At 55.4% G+C, this 16,388-nt stretch overlaps 1 protein-coding gene across 7 annotated transcripts in view; it reads right to left on the minus strand.

The window, feature by feature from the left end:
* ARHGEF18 (Rho/Rac guanine nucleotide exchange factor 18) overlaps positions 1 to 16,388 on the minus strand; it is a 104,093-nt gene that overhangs the window by 65,526 nt on the left and 22,179 nt on the right. For all 7 annotated transcript variants that reach the window (XM_075123107.1, XM_075123106.1, XM_075123105.1 and 4 more), the window contains 8 exons: positions 10,438 to 10,574; positions 8,671 to 9,173; positions 4,547 to 4,751; positions 3,599 to 3,713; positions 2,226 to 2,283; positions 1,730 to 1,774; positions 1,266 to 1,343; positions 638 to 743 (listed from right to left, as the gene is read on the minus strand). In XM_075123107.1, coding sequence (XP_074979208.1) covers positions 638 to 743; positions 1,266 to 1,343; positions 1,730 to 1,774; positions 2,226 to 2,283; positions 3,599 to 3,713; positions 4,547 to 4,751; positions 8,671 to 9,173; positions 10,438 to 10,574 — 1,247 coding nt within the window. The remainder of the gene's footprint in view (positions 1 to 637; positions 744 to 1,265; positions 1,344 to 1,729; positions 1,775 to 2,225; positions 2,284 to 3,598; positions 3,714 to 4,546; positions 4,752 to 8,670; positions 9,174 to 10,437; positions 10,575 to 16,388) is intronic.

The following is a 16,388-nucleotide window of genomic DNA, read 5'->3' on the forward strand; positions in this document are numbered from 1 at the left end:
TGACCCCTCAGCAGAGACGTTGGGCCCATTAGCGCTAGTGCAATTATGTGGTTAGTACCCGGCCCGCATGTGTTCCCCAAGGACTGAGCCAGCCCCAGAGTCTCTGCAGCCCCACTAGGGTGGGTGCACATGTGACTGAGGGCAGGATGCAGTCTGCGTGCAGCAAAACATCTGCACCACACCCTAGAATATAAACTCACACCGACTCCCTGCCCGGGGGTTGTTGCCTGGGGAGGGATGTGCCCCGGGCAGGGTCCATGCACTGGAAAGAAGACAGCTTCTCCAGGGCAGTCCAGCAGCCAGCCCTGCCAGCCCTCTCCTCACCCTTTCCCCACACGGGAGGCCGTGCTGCCACCTGGAGGAAATGTCCTCCCTGATTGGAACTCCCCGCATATTGGGCAGCCCATGCTAGAGCAGCCAGGACAAGTCCTGAGCAAATCTGGCCCTGGGCGGGGCGTAGGGAGCAACGCTCCGAGCAGGTGATATTAGGGGCTGAGCTGCTGTCATGCTCACCATTGAGGAGACCAAGTCTGTCCCAAAGCAGCCCCACTAGACCCTGCCCTAGACCCTGGGGAGCTTACATCCTCTCTGGTGACAGTGCTGTGAGCCTCTTATGGGTTCCACTTTTCTCCCTCACCTTATCCTTCTGCCGGTACCCGGTGACGCGGTTCCGCAGGCAACTCAGCCGGCGCTTCACCTTGGTGCCTCTCTCAGTCTTGTCATTCTTCCCGTTGTCCTCAGCCCTAAAACAAGCCAGGAAACCAGTCTCATCCAAAGGGAAGGCAAGTGGGGGCGAGAAGTGCCATGGAAGCCCTGGGACAGGCATGTACCCCACTCACAATGCCCCCAGGAGAGACACCCAATGGAACTCACCCCAAGGGCCCCCCCCAACATTGAGTTTCCCAAATCTCATGAGCATCAGGTTCTGTGCGAGTTGCCTCCCACATCTGCAGCCTTATGGTGAAGGTGCTGAGCTCTCCAGGGACCTGGGTTCAAGTCCCAGCTTAGCCACTGACTTCCTGCATGTCCTTGGGAAAGTCACTTCCCCTCTGTGACGCAACACCTGTCTACAAGAGGAGGAGAGTAACCCTGCTGCCTATTTGGACAGTAAGCTCCTTGGGGCAGGGCTGCATCTGTGCAGCACTCAACACAATGGGGCCCTGATCCCGCCTGAGGCAGCTGGCTGGGATGCCTGGGTGGATGGAGAGCTGGGACACGGGAGCTAGGATGGGGACATGGGGCACCCGTGCCAACGGGTCACTTACTCAGACAGGAACTCAAACCAGGTGAGGTTCTGCTGGGATTCGCTGCTTCCCTCGGCTGTGCAGGCCCATTGCTCCGTCCTGAGCAGGGGAATGGGACAAGGCATCAGACTGGGAGGAAGAGTAAACTGCCCCAGAGCTTCTGAAGGGAGCGAGTTCTGCCTGTCCAGGGGGACCCCAGCAGGCTTTGCACACCCTGTGGGGGGGGGGGGGATTGGTGTGGGACAGTTCCCGTGTGGGTCCCTGGCAAGCCCTGCATGGGTGGCTCTGCTCCTAGGGTGGTGTTGGGGGCCGTGTACACTGTGGATGTCAGCTCCCAGGAAGGTCTTGGGGGGATCCTGGTGGGCCTTGTGCACCCTGGGGGGCTGTTGCATGGGAGCTGCCCCAGGGGGCACTGGGAGGTAGGACAGCCCATGAGACTAGCCAGCCCCCAGGTGACAGGTGCCTTCTCCCAGCCCCACACTCACCCGTGATACTGTTTCAGCTCCTGCAGCACCTGCTGGACGATCAGCCTGCCAGGGAGGAGGAAAGGGGTTAGGAAGTCTCCCTACCGGCTGCTGCTCCAAACCCCCATGCAGCTCAGTCCAGGGCAAGATTCATGGCTGGGGTAGCAAGAGCCAGCAAAATGCTTCCCTCATACCCTGGTGACTGGAAGGAGCAGCTGACGAAGGGAGCGTGCCAGCTACCGAGACCTGCCTGCAGGGCCACTTTGTGCCTCACACAGCATGAAACACGAGCCCAATGCAGTCATTGGGAGTTTGGCTGACAATCTCAGTGAGCCCAGGGCATTTCCCAGAGCATCCCATGGGTCCGGGGCGCATCCCAGAGCAGGCACTCCCATGGCTCATGGCACTGCTGTTAGTTGCTCTCTTACAGCTAGAGGCCGAATCCGGATCCCCAGCAACTCAGAAGAACGTAGAGAATCACTGACCCACCCCCTGCTCCAGGATCACTGATACCTACATATGGTCTGGGGCCACATGGTCCTTTTCAATCATCTCCAGCACAGGCGGTTCAATACCTGGAACCCAGGGAAAACATGGTCAGTGGAGATGCCAGCTGCCTGGGCTGCCCCTTGGCAGAGCGCCACATTTCAAGCTAGGTACAATTAACCCTGGGCCTGCTGGGCTCCCACTCTCCCTTTAATGGGGAAGGAGGGTCGCTGTGGAATCTGCCTTGGTTTCCCAACCTGTCCCTTCTTTGCTCCGTTCTCTCTGCTGCCTCCTTCACATTCCCCTTGAAATCAGAGGCCAAGAGCTCAGCCCATCGCGTATGTTCCAAGCTACTTGCACTCCTGCACCACTTCTCCAATACATCCTCTTTCTGCTCCCTCCCCAACTCTTCCCATCTGAGGGCCGGAGATACACGCACATTGCTTGATGGCAGCCTGGCGGGCTCATTAATGGAGGTTTCAGCAGCAGGCTCCCTGGGTGTGGACAGAGCAGAGCTCCCATGAGCTGGGATGCTTTGGAGGTGGCAGGCCATGGTCAAACCCTGGTGTTCTCATGGGTTCCTTGTGCTCTCCAACGAGTTTTGTCTCATCACCCTGCTCTGAAGCAAGGGGTTTCTGAATGACCAAGAGTAAAGGGGAAGGGGGTCTTTCTGAGCAGGGTTTGTGTGTCAGCAGCTTTACCCAGGGAACTTCACAAAGGGATCATAAACCCCAACAGGATACCCAGCAATGATGGTCAGTTCTCTCTCTAGCCTGCCTCTGCTTTCCTAAAGCCTGTCCAATCCAGGAATGAGAATCTGCGATTCTGCTCTAAAGGCTGTGCCCTGCCTGGGTTTATCCCATGCCAGGCAGGCTCAGTACATGCTGGATGCACATCACCAGCCATTCTGGAAGCTCGGTTACCAGGGGAAGCTGCACTGTGCCCCTGACAGGCGGGACTGAGGCTCATGTAGAGACTGTGTTGTTGGGATGCCGCTTTCTGTCCATAGGGCACTGTTTGTTGTTGTGTGCAACCAGGGATCCGACACCGCATCCAGCCATGGACACATTCTGTGGCATTGGAGACAGCTATGAGGTCAGGACTTGGATACCATGGTAACAAGGGCTATGGAAATTTCTTAGATCAGGCTCAGGCTGCGTCTGCACTGCACCTGGGGCTGTAGTTTCTGGCTTGGGAAGACATAACCACACTAGCTTTGACTGAGCTAGAGTGCAACACGCAGTAGCGTAGCTGCAGTGAAACAGGCAGCAGCATGGGCTAGCTACCCGAGTCCATACTCGGGGCTGCACAGATTTCGGGATTCTCCACAGGATCTCCTGCTAGTGCACGTTCTTAAGACTATGTCTGTACAATTAACCTATTTCATGCCAGGCATTTACTCACCTTTGGCAGCTGGGAGCGACACCTCCAGGCTGTGAGAGATTAGAGGAGAGGAAACCTTGTTGCAGGCAGAAGGGACATACTTTGACTTCAGTCTCTTCCCACTGCTGTCATATTCCTGGAAAAGAGAAGAATCATCAACGCCTCCTGCCCTTCATGCAGCAAGGGTGCTTCAGGGGCACACAGTTAGCACCAGGGTTCTGCTGATGACCCCATCCCACCGTCTTGGTGGAAGTCACAGCCAGATAGTTACCACACGGCATAAATCAGGGCCTCCCCTCAAAACCAATTACACTGGAAAAAAAACCTTGGGAATAGGCTGACATCCTACCCCACCCTTTGGTATTTAACCAGAGTTACGATCACAGACATGCTGGAAAAGCCGTCTATTTACTAGGGTTTCTAGGGAGGGCTGAGGGTCTGGGCTTTAGGATGGCGTGGAAGAAGTATATGCTGCTGTGATATCTGCTGTCTATCAGCTAGGGTGCCTAGAACTTTTGTACAGGTGTCCTTTTTAGATATAGTGAATCGAAAGAAACAAAGGCATTGGGTAGAGCTGCTAATCAGGAGACCTGGGCTCTGTTCCTAACTGGCTTGGACTCTCGGTGACCTCTGCATCAGGTTCCCCGTCTATAAGATGGGGGAGATGTCCCTCTTCTCTGGGGCTCTGATGGAGTCTGTGAGCCTCACTGCACTGAAGCCACCAAGTGACCCATGTTATTATTATGCAGGAACGTGTGCCCGTGACTCGGGGCCCAGGGGCTGGAGCAGTTTGTCCCAGAGCAGAGTGAGGACACAGTTGAGGATTCACAGGTGCCAAGGTCCCTGGGGGTAGTGCGGACAGGAACAGAGCCTGGAGAGACGGGGCACAGGTTGAGCCTGCATGTCCCGCAGTCCAGCATCTCCCACTCCCCACAGCATGCCACGGGCACAGCTTTCAAGCCCACTCACTGTGTCCTCGTGATCGGGCACGATGGCGAAGTTCAGGTGCAGGGGCTCTATCTCCACTTTTATCAGAGCGCTGCCGCCGCCCCCCCAGGCCTCCACCCCAGCCGCGGGCAGCTCCAGGGACACACGGGGAGCCAGGCAGGGCAGGCTCCTTTCGAGCTCTTCTTGCTCCAGGTCACTGGCCATCTCGGAGGCATCCAAGCTTAGCCTAGTTCAGGAAACAGAAACCAACTCAGACCACAGGAAGGTAGCGAAGGCAGCAAGGGGGCCAACAGAGGACACTGGTCCGAGCCCTCCACTACAGCCACCTGTCAAAGGCCTCATCCCCAGGGACAGACAGGAAATCCAGGCCCAATTCTGCACCAGATACGTCTGTTCCACAAAGGCCGTTGGCCCTCAGTGAGGGCCCAAGCTAGTGATTTGTGCTGTTAGTCTGAGGAAGGTGAGCAGAGGCCAGCCAAGGAAAGCCACACCTGCGTCCCCATTCTAGGACAGCCAGCTGAGGACAAGAAAGCCCCATTACAGGCACGAACTACTTTGGACAGCAGCCTGGGGATGACAGAGAGGGAAATTTCCTGCCATAGCCTGGAAAAAATATATTTGTGAACGTATAAGGGATACGATTCCTTTGGGGTCCAAGGCCTCCAGCTGGCTGCCTGCAACCCCAGCCTGCTGCACCTGAGAGGAGAGCAGAAATGTAATTAGCTGATCTTTATAAGAGAGGGAGAGACTCCAGAAAACTGAGGGCCAGGGGCTGTTCCCCTAACGGACTGCTGCTGGAGCCACTGCAGAAAGGAATTGCTCCAGAAACCAAATGGGCAGAATGGAGACTGTGGGAAGTCCTGAATTATTGAGGCTCTGAGGTCAGAGCCAGGAATTTTGGGTTGCTGAAGGTATTGGTGTGAGGGCCAGATATGGGGAAGGGACCACTCCGCCTGCACAGACTTTGAGGGAAGAATCCATGAGGTTTGATTTGTTTTGTTCAGAAGGGTTAAGATAAACAGCAAACCCAGCTGGAAACTGCTTCCCTGGGTTCTTTGAAGGGAGCTTGGACAGAATAACCCCAGGCAGCAAGCTGGCTCTCCAACAGCAAAACCTGGCCTGGTAAGTAGGAGGAGTGTGCTATAAGATAGGCCCCAACCCTTCGCAGCACTGAATTAAGTTTAAGTTATCTGTGAAGTCCACTGTATTGAATGCTATGTTTATGGATTATTGGGGAATTGGAAGCAACTTCTCTAGGGGGAAATGTGGCCAAAGTAAACCCTGTCAAGTGTTGTGAGCTTCAAAGTTCTGTTCTAAACAACGGGCTAGACACGGAGGATCTTTTGGGACAAAGTGAAGTGGGTTTCCTAGGAAATTCCTCGGGATGAATGTAAATTCACACCACCCGACCCAGCTTTCTGAAGCTATGCCTTGAGGACAGAACCGCTGTCTGCTGATTACTACTCCAGAATCTGAAGAGCTAAAGCCCGAGCAGTAGAAAGGAGAGCGTGACCGATTCACGGTGGTTCTTGTTTTGAACTAAAGCTGTTATGAACTTGTAACCACACAAAACCCCTGGGGGTTTGAAGGACTGTCCACCGGCCAGAGCCCTTGCTGGCATTAGGGGTGATCTCTGGTGAGCTCATTAGCATGCATGCAGGCTCTTTTAATGTTTTTAATATGTTTTCTGTGTACTGTTTTCACCTTAGAACTAGACGTGCTTGCTTGGAAAGAGTCGAGTGGTAACAGAACTGTCGGCAGTTACGCTGCTTATTGCCTCTGTAGAGAAAGCAACGTGCAGACGCTAGGTTAGGCCGTCTGATTGGCTGGGGCTATTGCGGCATAGGCAGGGAACCGTGCAGCCGGGACATACCCCAGTCAGGAGGGAGAGAAATGCGGGTCTCCGCCCAAGAGAGGTGAGGCCTGCGGAGCTGGGCCCCTAAAAGTGGGTGACCTTACTAGATCACTCTAGAATTTACAGATCAGTTTTTCTGATCATCAGCATGTCCATGACCTGCCCATACCCCCGCAGGGCAGACTGTGCCAGCAAACACTGCTGACCCCTGCCCAGCCCCTGTGAGGTTTTGGGACAGACATGGGCAGCTGCCCAGCCAGCATGGCCTAAATCCATTTGCATGCTGTATGCCTGTTGGCTAAAACACCATCAAAATCACATTGGGCTTTCCCTTTGAAAAAGCCTGATTTTGCAGGCAGGGAGCCACTGCCATAAAACTGTCCTGTAAACCCTGCCACCACCTGCTTACAGTGGAGGCTGCTAAATAGGCAAGACAAAGAAATCCTCGTTCAGGGGGCCACAGGCCAGGATAACTCTCCCCTGTCCCCCAAGGCCCTGATGATTCCTAGCGTGCTATCAGGACGCCAGCCACGTCGCAGCGAAGTGATGAATAGAGACCAATGGAAAAATCTTATGGTACCTTGTGGGACCTAGGTGCTGATCGTTGTCACTTGGCTCCTGCTAGCCAGACACAGGTCCCAGGAGAACCAGACACACTCCCCTTCTCTACACATCATAAATCACCCAGAAAGGGGACTGACCAAGGCTGTGGCTTGCTCCTGGCCACTCTCCACACTAGCTCACATGTTCCTGCCACAACGTAAGCTGTGAACGATACACAGTGGATGGAACAACAATAGGTCTTAGGACCGAAGCCTGCGCCTGATAAAGAACTGCCAAGATCTCAGCACAAGATAATTCCAGGGCACCTTATAAGGAGGAGGAGATAAAAATAGTCGTTGCTGGCTCACAGCTCCCTCCCTGCCGGCAGCCAGATCAATACGTTCATCCCAAGGACACACCAGTGCACAGAAATCCCACCCAGAGGCCTGCGTGTGACAGAGCACATGCGGAGGAGGCAGCTCCAGCCCTGGCTCAGCCTTACCCACAGAACACCCTCTCTCCAGCCACAGGAACCCAGAAGAGGATGTGGCTTGCCAGAGAGGGCAGGGTCAGAGCTGGGATCACATGGGCAGGCTCCCTCCAGGGGAGAGCAGCTGGTTTGGCAGAGCTGCCCACCCAACACCTTCTCCTGCTGGCACAGCCGGAGCTGAGGGGACAAGGATGGGCTGGTGCCATTCTCCGGAGCTCCTCCCTGCGGCAAAGGGATGCAGGCAGGGACCCCGCTCACCCCAGGAGGGGAGATCCTCTTTCCAGCTCCTGGGCCTGCTGGGAAGGGCCTTCTTGCTGCTGCTGCCCCTCGCCAAGCGGCTAATGGTGCAAAACCCTCTTCCGGCCCCCCACACCCAGGCCTCCTGCAAGAGTTTACATCCCACAGAGCACAGGGAGTGGGAGGCTTCCAGGCCTCCCTTGGCAGAGGCTGACTAGGGAGGGGGACCACCCAGCAGCAGAGAGATCTGGGCTGCCTGAGCATTCCAGCCAAAGCACTGCACAGGCCTTTGCTGCTCTGGGTGGGCTGCCAGCCAGCCCCTTGCAGGGGGAGGAGCAGAGATGTCAGCAGAGAGCAGACCCATTGTATGGGTGGCTCAGGGCAACCCGGGGTACTGGAGTTCTTTCCCTGAATGGTTACTGGGGCTGGGGTGTCCTGGGGGAGAACAGAGATGGCACAGTCACTGTCAAGCCAGCAGCTCCTCCCAGCCTGGTGCTGCCACCTCGGACTAGAGGGGAGCTTGGTCCCAGGGCCCAGTCAGGTGCCTGGAGCGAACAGCCATAAGCCAGCGCTCAGTTCTGGGGCGTTCCGGCTGGGGAAGGAAGCAGCATCTTGGGGCTGCCGGCTCCTTGAGACACTGGGCTTACAGCAGCTACACTGAAAAACCTGCAAGGAATGTGGGCCCCTGATAGTCAGGGGTCAGCTTCAGACCCTTGGGTGGTTCTTGGGCCGTATGTAGCCACAACATGAATAACCAAGGGGAAGACCCAGACCTGCCCCCTTCCCCGTCTAGGGAAGCCCAGGAGAGGGACACCAGCCCCACCCCCAGCCTAGGGGAGTTTTTTGGTCACACAGCAAGCGCAGGTGCATCCCAGGCAGAGGAAGCGGCAGCCCCTTCTCACCCACAGGGGCTCAAACCGTGATTTCAGGTGGCTGGAAAGCTGCTGTTTCACCACATCCTCTCCCCCTCCTTCCCCCCACAGGCCCCACACAAGCCTGGCTGTGGGAGCCCTGCCGTACCTGCGCACGCTGTCTGTAGGTGACACAGGGCTTTCCCAGCTGTGCCTCCATGAGGTGGACATGGATCTCATTAGCGCGGGGAAGGACTCCCCAACCTCATGCCGCTCCGGTCCTTTACCCTGCTCTGCCTGGCACCCCCCTGCAGGGGGGCTATCCGGGAGCCCTGCCGCACAGGAGCAAGCAGAGTCACTGTTCAGGAAATGGCAGCTGGCCTCCCTGTACTGCACTGAGCCAGAGATGGGATCGGGGCAGCCAATGCCCACAAGCGTTCGCCCCAAGCCTCCAGGCTTCTCTTCCGGTACAGGACAGCCTGGCGCCGCCTGGCCTGTCCGTTCGGGCAGCATTGCCATTGCTGGAATCACACAGGCCTCTGGCAGGTTCAGCAGCCCCAGGTCTCTGTAATACTCTGTGTCATGGAGAGCTAAGTCTATGGAGAGGAGATCCTCAGTACTGCTGTGCACGCTGCCCATCAGGGCATCCAGCTCCGGAGACGACGCGTCTTCCTGCCAAGGGAGCAACAGTTTAATACCTTGGGAAGAGACCAGGCACAGCAGAGCATGGCTGGGGCAGACCATGCTGCCCGGGCCTCAGAAAGGGGCATGCTCCCACTCACACTAGCTTCCCTTTCACCTCTTGTGACAAGCCAGGAGACAGCTGGGCCCATCCAAAGGCAACTAATCCCTCCCTCCTGGGTTTTGGAATATTAACAACTTAACACAACAACTTAACATGTTGTCCCTGATACCTTGGAAACACACCCAGTCCACCTCACCTTCCCCTGTGGGGGAGATATCACTGTCGCCCTGTGACACACAGGGACTGGCAGGACACGGGGAAGAGGCACAAAGGGCTGGAGTTAGGCTTTCTGACAATTATGGCTTATCACCTGGCTGGCTTTGAGGACTGAGACGTGAGATTTTTGTGTTGCTGCCCGCACCAAGAGCAGGGCTCTGGTACCTTTCTGCACTTTGCCTCGGGACAGGCACTGCAGGCCCAGAGCAGGGCAGTCACTGGTCTCAACTCTGGAGGGCGAAGAGCAGGGCACAAAGGGCTTCTCTGGTGGGTGAATTGTGCTGCCATCTTAGCATGGGAGCGCCTAATGCTTCTGCCCTGTGGCATGTGGCATTCCTGTGCCTGACTCCCACTAACGCCAAGGGAAGGGGAGTGCGTTATTTCCCCCTGCACAAGGGAAGTACATCTCCCAAGCCCTCCAGGCTCCCCAGTAGCCCTGCTCTCCAGTCTCACATCAGTGCAAATCCTCCAGGACATTCTTCCCCTCTCTGCAGGAGACCGAATCAAAAGCTTTCGCTGCTGCAAGGCCAGAGGGTGGGGGATACAAATGCTGGCTGGGGGCTGGGCTGTCTAACCTCTGACCCCTTTCACTTGGATCCAGACCCAAAGCCAAGGGCTTGAGCATCAGGTCTCTGCAAGTGAAGCCATTGGCTGAGCAGAGCAGCCTTGGTGCAGCAAAATCTCACTCACTTTCGCCAGAGAAACAACCATCCATCCACAGCACCCTGCAGAGAACAGCGAGACTGCCACCGGGGCAGAGGCAGTCCCAGGGACCTGATGCTTCCAGCGGGGACTGTGGATGGGAGCAGAGGACAGACAGGACACTGGACACTGTGCTAAAAGGGAGGGGGACTCCCAGTCCAGAGCCCTCCCCACAGGGCTGCCTGCCTAGCCCCTGCATAGCTGGAGACTGCCCACTCAGCACTCTCACCCACAGGACAGTGCTTTGGCAGCAGAACTGTAGGCCACACTTGCCTTTTCCTCTGCCATGCTGGTGAAGAAGACTTCATCCTCAGCAACCAGGGATGGGGAGAAGGTGTCTGGGCTGCTGCAGTCTGACGTGGGGATGCCGCTGGCAGCGAACTCCCGCGAGCATGGCTTGCAGTCTGACCCTGCAAGAGAGAGAGACGGTCAGGGTCGCTCAACAAGAGGGAAACGGGAACAGCCATAAGGGCAGCGGTGGGTCAGATGCACCCACGCAGAGCGAGTGCAGAACAGGGCAGCCCCAGTGTCCGACACATGGCGCGCAGCCCCCTGGGCTCCTACGTGGTGGCCGTGCCAGGGGCCATTGTGACCTCAGCAGCCATCAGCCCGGAGCCAGCTAGAGAATGGCATGCCATGGCCACCTCGCTGCAGGTGCACTGGAGATGCTGCAGTCTGCCCCACTGAGGCCCTCGGGCTGCTAACGAGATGCCAGCGCAGCTGGGCAGAGGTTAAGCTGCTGGTGGCAGAAGGCAGACACTGGTCCTGCGTTCCCCATGGAGGGCTGTAGGGCACTAGATACAGACAGCAAAGCCCTAGAAAGGAGACAGCACAGTAAGTGCCAGAACTTGCCCAAGCCAGGGTCAGCTGGGCGCCCTCCTTAGCCCTTTGCACAGAGACCAGGGGAGCTAAGGAGGAAGCCCCAGCGAGATGAGTCAGCCACTGGCTAAAGAAGGCCCAGGCACTGCAAGCTGAATGCTGACCCCTGTCTCAGGCCAGGCCCAGCCCTTCCCCCCAGGCTGCTCATTTGGACGTGTCTTTTCAAAGAGGGTTTACCCCTGAGAAGCACTGCCCCAGCCTGGACCCAGACCCAGGCCAGCTCCCGCCCCCCCGCCGCAGCGTATGACCTCCCTGTCCCCCAGCCACATTATGCCATGCGGGATTCACTGTTTCCTCACCAAGGACGTCAGAGAGGAGTTGGGCCTGCCCTGTGCACTGGCCCAGCACCAAGTCACACCCAAGCAGCAGCCAAGGAGAGCACCTCCACGGAGGAATGAATTTTAAACAATAACCTGAGCACATGGGCCATTAATTGAGCCAGATGGTGATCAACTTGGGGCCTTGGTGGCCAGGAGATCTGGCCGTGACAGAGGGAGGGGATGAGCAGAGTCTCCACGGCCCCTACAACAAACAGCCCAGGTGCCTGCATCCTGGTGCAGCAGGAGCAGGGGATCTCTGTGGGGCACACGGGGCCTGCACAACCCCCAAGGCCTGGCGTCCCTGCCCCAGGGAGGGTGCAGCAGGGAGAGCCCAGGGCACACGGGGCCTGCCTGGAGAAGACAGAACGTATATCTGCTAAATTCAGTATAAAATCAAATGGCACGAGACAAGGAATCTGTAACCAGATGCCTCTGAGCGTGATCAGGCCCTGACTGAGCCAGGGGAGCCACCAGCCATCTAGCTGGGCACTACGTTCCTCCCTGGCACAAGGCACTTGTGATGAACTTGGCCCCTTCTCTCCAATGCTGACTATGTCCCCATCACCTGCCCTAGGACAGACAGCAAGCGTGACACCCTGACAGCAGAGAGGGCGATGGGCTGTGGGGAGGCCTGCACTGAGAAAGCCAAATGTCAAACTTAATTATCATACACATTGTAAGGAGAGTGATCACTTTAGATAAGCTATTACCAGCAGGAGAGTGGGGTGGGAGGAGGTATTGTTTCATGGTCTCTGTGTGTATATAATGTCTGCTGCAGTTTCCACAGTATGCATCCGATGAAGTGAGCTGTAGCTCACGAAAGCTTAGGCTCAAATAAATTGGTTAGTCTCTAAGGTGCCACAAGTACTCCTTTTCTTTTTGCGAATACAGAGTAACACGGCTGTTACTCTGAAACCTGTCATTGCTGGGGCTGTAAATGCAGTATTTCTGCCCCAGAATGTGCCTGTTCCCTGCTCCCTCGTGGCCCAAATGGGGAGCTCGAGCCGTTCCACTCGCAAACTGAAATTCCCCTTCGCCGCCAACGGGCGATAAATATTATGCAGAATGTCTCCTGTCCCCCCAGACCTCCTTAGGCAGGGCCCCTCCATAGGGCAGCGCAGCGGGATTGGCTGCAGTTCTGCTGCATGGAAATGTCTCCTTCGCTCGTGACCCCCAGGGAACAGGGGAGTGCTTGTGATGGGCTGTAACTCTCCACAACGTGCCTCACAAGCACAGAATGTCTCCACTGGCCCCAACCCAGTGATACGTAAGTGAATGCGGCTCCTGAATGAAAGCTGAGAGCGGGGGGGCGGGCTGAGAAATTCAGGGCAGCCCTAGGGCTATGGGAAGCTTTCTTGTGGGACCTCCATGGCTCTCAGGAGGGGAGCCCCAAATTTCAGCTCTCGGGGAGGAAGCAGGGCTACTCCTCTGACCAGAGCTACACAGACCTTCAGGGATTGAAAATCTAAATCATGAGCCAAGCAGGGCCCCCGGGCAGGTCTTGTCCTGCGAGCAGCTGAAATGCCACACTCCTTAACTCCCCCTCCACTGCACCTTGGCAGGGCAGCGCCTACAACCATCATGGGAACCAGCCGCCATCACGTCCCCTCCTTGCTGGCTCGGGTCTGGCATGAAGGCTGGGTTTGGGTTCACTGATCTTCTGCCTCACTTGTTCTCTTTCCAGGGTCCGGCAGGCTTCCCCATCCCCAGCGTCCCTCTGGTGGCAGCGGCACCAGCTCACCAGGCACAGCAGCACGTGCCTGAGCAGAGGCTAGGGCAGGCAGCCAGCTCGCGCTCCGCCAGCCCGCTCTTCCCAGGATTGCTACAGCAGGCGACTTACTGTCGCCATATTGTGAGGCCTCAGGCCTCTGTCTGCAGCCACAGTAAGACAGCAGCAGCCAGTAGCTAAGCAGCAGAAAGTCACATCCTCACATTCCATCTAAATTACGGTACATTAAAACAAGGTCATAGCAGGCTGTTAAGAAGGAGGCTCCTGACCTAAGAGCACCCACCATCACCAGAGAACGAAACAGATCTTAAGATGGTTAAAGAAAACTTAGTTTGATAGCGTCTGTCTGGCAAGAAATCACTTATCAATAGTTGTGCTTGTAAAATCCTCATTTCTTTATTGTTTTATCTTTATGGTCCCCACTTCTCTATTGTTTGTCTGTGTGATCTCTGTCTGGTTCTTTGATTGTTTCCATGGGTGGCGGATAGCGTAGGCAAGGGGAGGCTTTGTCTCCCCAAACAGCCTGCTGTGGCCCCACCCCCAGGCCAGCATGCCTCCTGCAGCAACTGGGGCCACCAGGCAGCTGCTGCTGGGCCGTGCTGCCTGCCTGGCACTGGCCACCCAAGCATCGGGACTGGGGAGCTCCTGGAGTCCTGGGGCTGGGGGCACGGTGACCATGCTGCCCGGCCACCTGAGCACCGGGGCTGTGGCGTACCGGGGCTGGGGCCCCGCCCCCCCACCTCTGTCTGTCCGTCCGTCCATCACTGGGGCGGGGGGGGCTGCGGTGGGGGTGCTTTGGGCTCCTGCAGGGGAGATAGAAGTGGGTAGGGGCAGGGCCTTGGGCACAAGGGGAAGGGCCGGGGGTTAGCCTCCTCGGGCAGCCGGGTCACCGGCCACCCGTGATTGTTTCTGTCTGTTACATAATTAATTTTGCTAGGTGTAAATTAATTAAGGTGGTGGATGATTAGGTTAGAGAATTTTGTTATAGTATGTTAGGATTGGTTAGTAAAAATTTAGTAAAATGATTGGTTAAGGTACATCTAAGCCGGACTCAAGTTTTACTATATAAATTGGGGTCCGAAAGGAAGTTCTTTGGGAACCAACTCCAGGACAAAGCCCCAAGAACAAAGCTGCCAGACCTCAACACTCTGCCAATGACACAGTGCAGAAGCTGGAGTCCCCAGATGACCTGATCCTGACTGGCCATCAAGAAAAGTTCATCTGTCTTATTGGGAGTGGGAGTGGTGAACATTGTATGTTTAGTGTGTGCATTCTGTTTTGGTGATTGTTAATAAATAGAGGTTAAGTAGGAGATTACTGTGTAAGGCTCTTTCACTGATAAAAGACCCCGTAAACCTGCAAAAGATTAAGCCCTGAGTCCACAGGGAATGGATGGGTGCTCTGAGTCCACACGGAATGGGTGTGTGCTCTGAGTCCGGAAGCAGTAGAGCCTAGAGCCCACGGAGGGGTAAATTAGTGCTTTTCTCCTGGAGCCCTAAGAACTGGGAAAGGGTTGGGGTGCCCAAATTAACCAGGTTACGCCTTGAGCCCTAGGTAGAGGTGGGGATGCCCTAGAGCGTGCATGTGACAGAGAATTTTGTGCGGGTAACATCACACGCTACAGCAGGCAATTTCCATGGCATGTGACCTGCACTGTTCTCCCAGCCCTCCGTGAGCCCACAGGCCCCTGCACCTGTCAGCCGGGAGGAATCCCATACAGGCATTCCAGTGGCCTTCTCCGCAGAACAGATTCCCAGAGACTCCAAAGTGACACTGAAGAAAAGGGGCTCAGAGCCCAGATCAGCTACACCCAGAGACAACTCTGTACATCAAGGAGAACATGGCTTCCACCAAGGAATGCCCTTGGGCGCTCCCCCATCTCCTCTCCTCGCTGGCCAGGGTTCTTCAGCATTCCGACCAAATGAGGTTCTGTTCTCCCTAAATACACAGCTTCACCATGTATGTAACCTGCTTTCACCTGGATAGTCCTGGACTGTCCCAGAGAAAGATGGGCTTGTCCAGCACCCACAGATTTCACCCCCACCCCGATGGGTTCCACAGAGCAGTGCCAAAGGCACTCAGAACAACAGGGTGCAAGCTGTTTTCTACCAGCCTGGTCACTTGCATCTGCATCCTTGGCTGGGGAAGGATTTCTCCTGGCTCCTGGCATGAAAGCCTATTATCAGTGTCCGCAGCCCCACACATGAATACTGCAGGAATGAAAAGCTGTTTCACAATAAGTCCCAACAGTGAAAGATTCACTGTCCTTGAAAAGAGGAAATTAGCATTCTCAGCTAAAGCACATAAAGAGTAGTCATGGACAATGCCCTGTTCCAGAGCTGGATTGCAGATAGTTGTCACAAGCTTTGAGGCACTTCTCAGGGGCTTATAGTCCTATGAGTTTGCTCAAGGGCCCACAGACAGCTGCCCTCCGTGGGAATTTAAGATTTAAACACGTCCAACAATTTTACTTTCATCCTTTATTCTTAAAGGCTACAGCCCAGGAGACTTTGGAGGTGTGAGACTAGAGCCATACGCTGGGGTTCTAATGACAGCCCTGAGCAGCATGGAAGGATTTCATACTCTGGTATCAGAACGCTCCTACGTCCGTGTCCTCTGCACTGTAGAGTGTTTGTGTGTGAGAGAAAAGCGTGTGTATGCACACAACCGGATAGCTCATTGAGAAATAAAACAAAGGCTTGACATGGTTCGTGGTACAATGCATCATCCAGCTGACTACAGCACATTCCTATGTAGCGAGCCACACAGAAAATGTTAACCATGATCTCTAAACCATGGCATGACTCATGAAGAATTCAGATGCCATCTCTAAGGAATACACTGGACACAAGCCAGGCCACCAGACCAAGCATTGTGGTAGATAATTTAAGGTACAGTCTCTTGCTTTGTTCTCTGCAAGAGGCCGAACGCTCCAGCTGACCCAACAGGGCAAACCAACTCTGCAAGGAATACCACAACACACTTCAAAATCTAAATCAAACAAAGTATTCTGTAGATCTCTATTTCTGACCCCGTATCTGACACCAGGAAACCTGAACTAACTATTGTAAACTTGTTTAAATTCACTGTCTGCAATGACAACACTACGCATTTCATGCACGTGGTTCATTTTTTAGACTAGGCTGGCTTGATGCTCTTCTACACACACAGGACTGTCCAGCATCGAACTGGGTGATGAGTATACAACCAGCCTCAAGATGGGTAAGCCCTACAGAACTGTCCTAGAGTAAGCATACAACCTCCCTCTGCATGCCAATGCATTACATGAAACTTGG

This window comes from Caretta caretta, chromosome 25 (assembly GCF_965140235.1).
Source record: "Caretta caretta isolate rCarCar2 chromosome 25, rCarCar1.hap1, whole genome shotgun sequence".
NCBI lineage: Eukaryota > Metazoa > Chordata > Testudines > Cheloniidae > Caretta > Caretta caretta.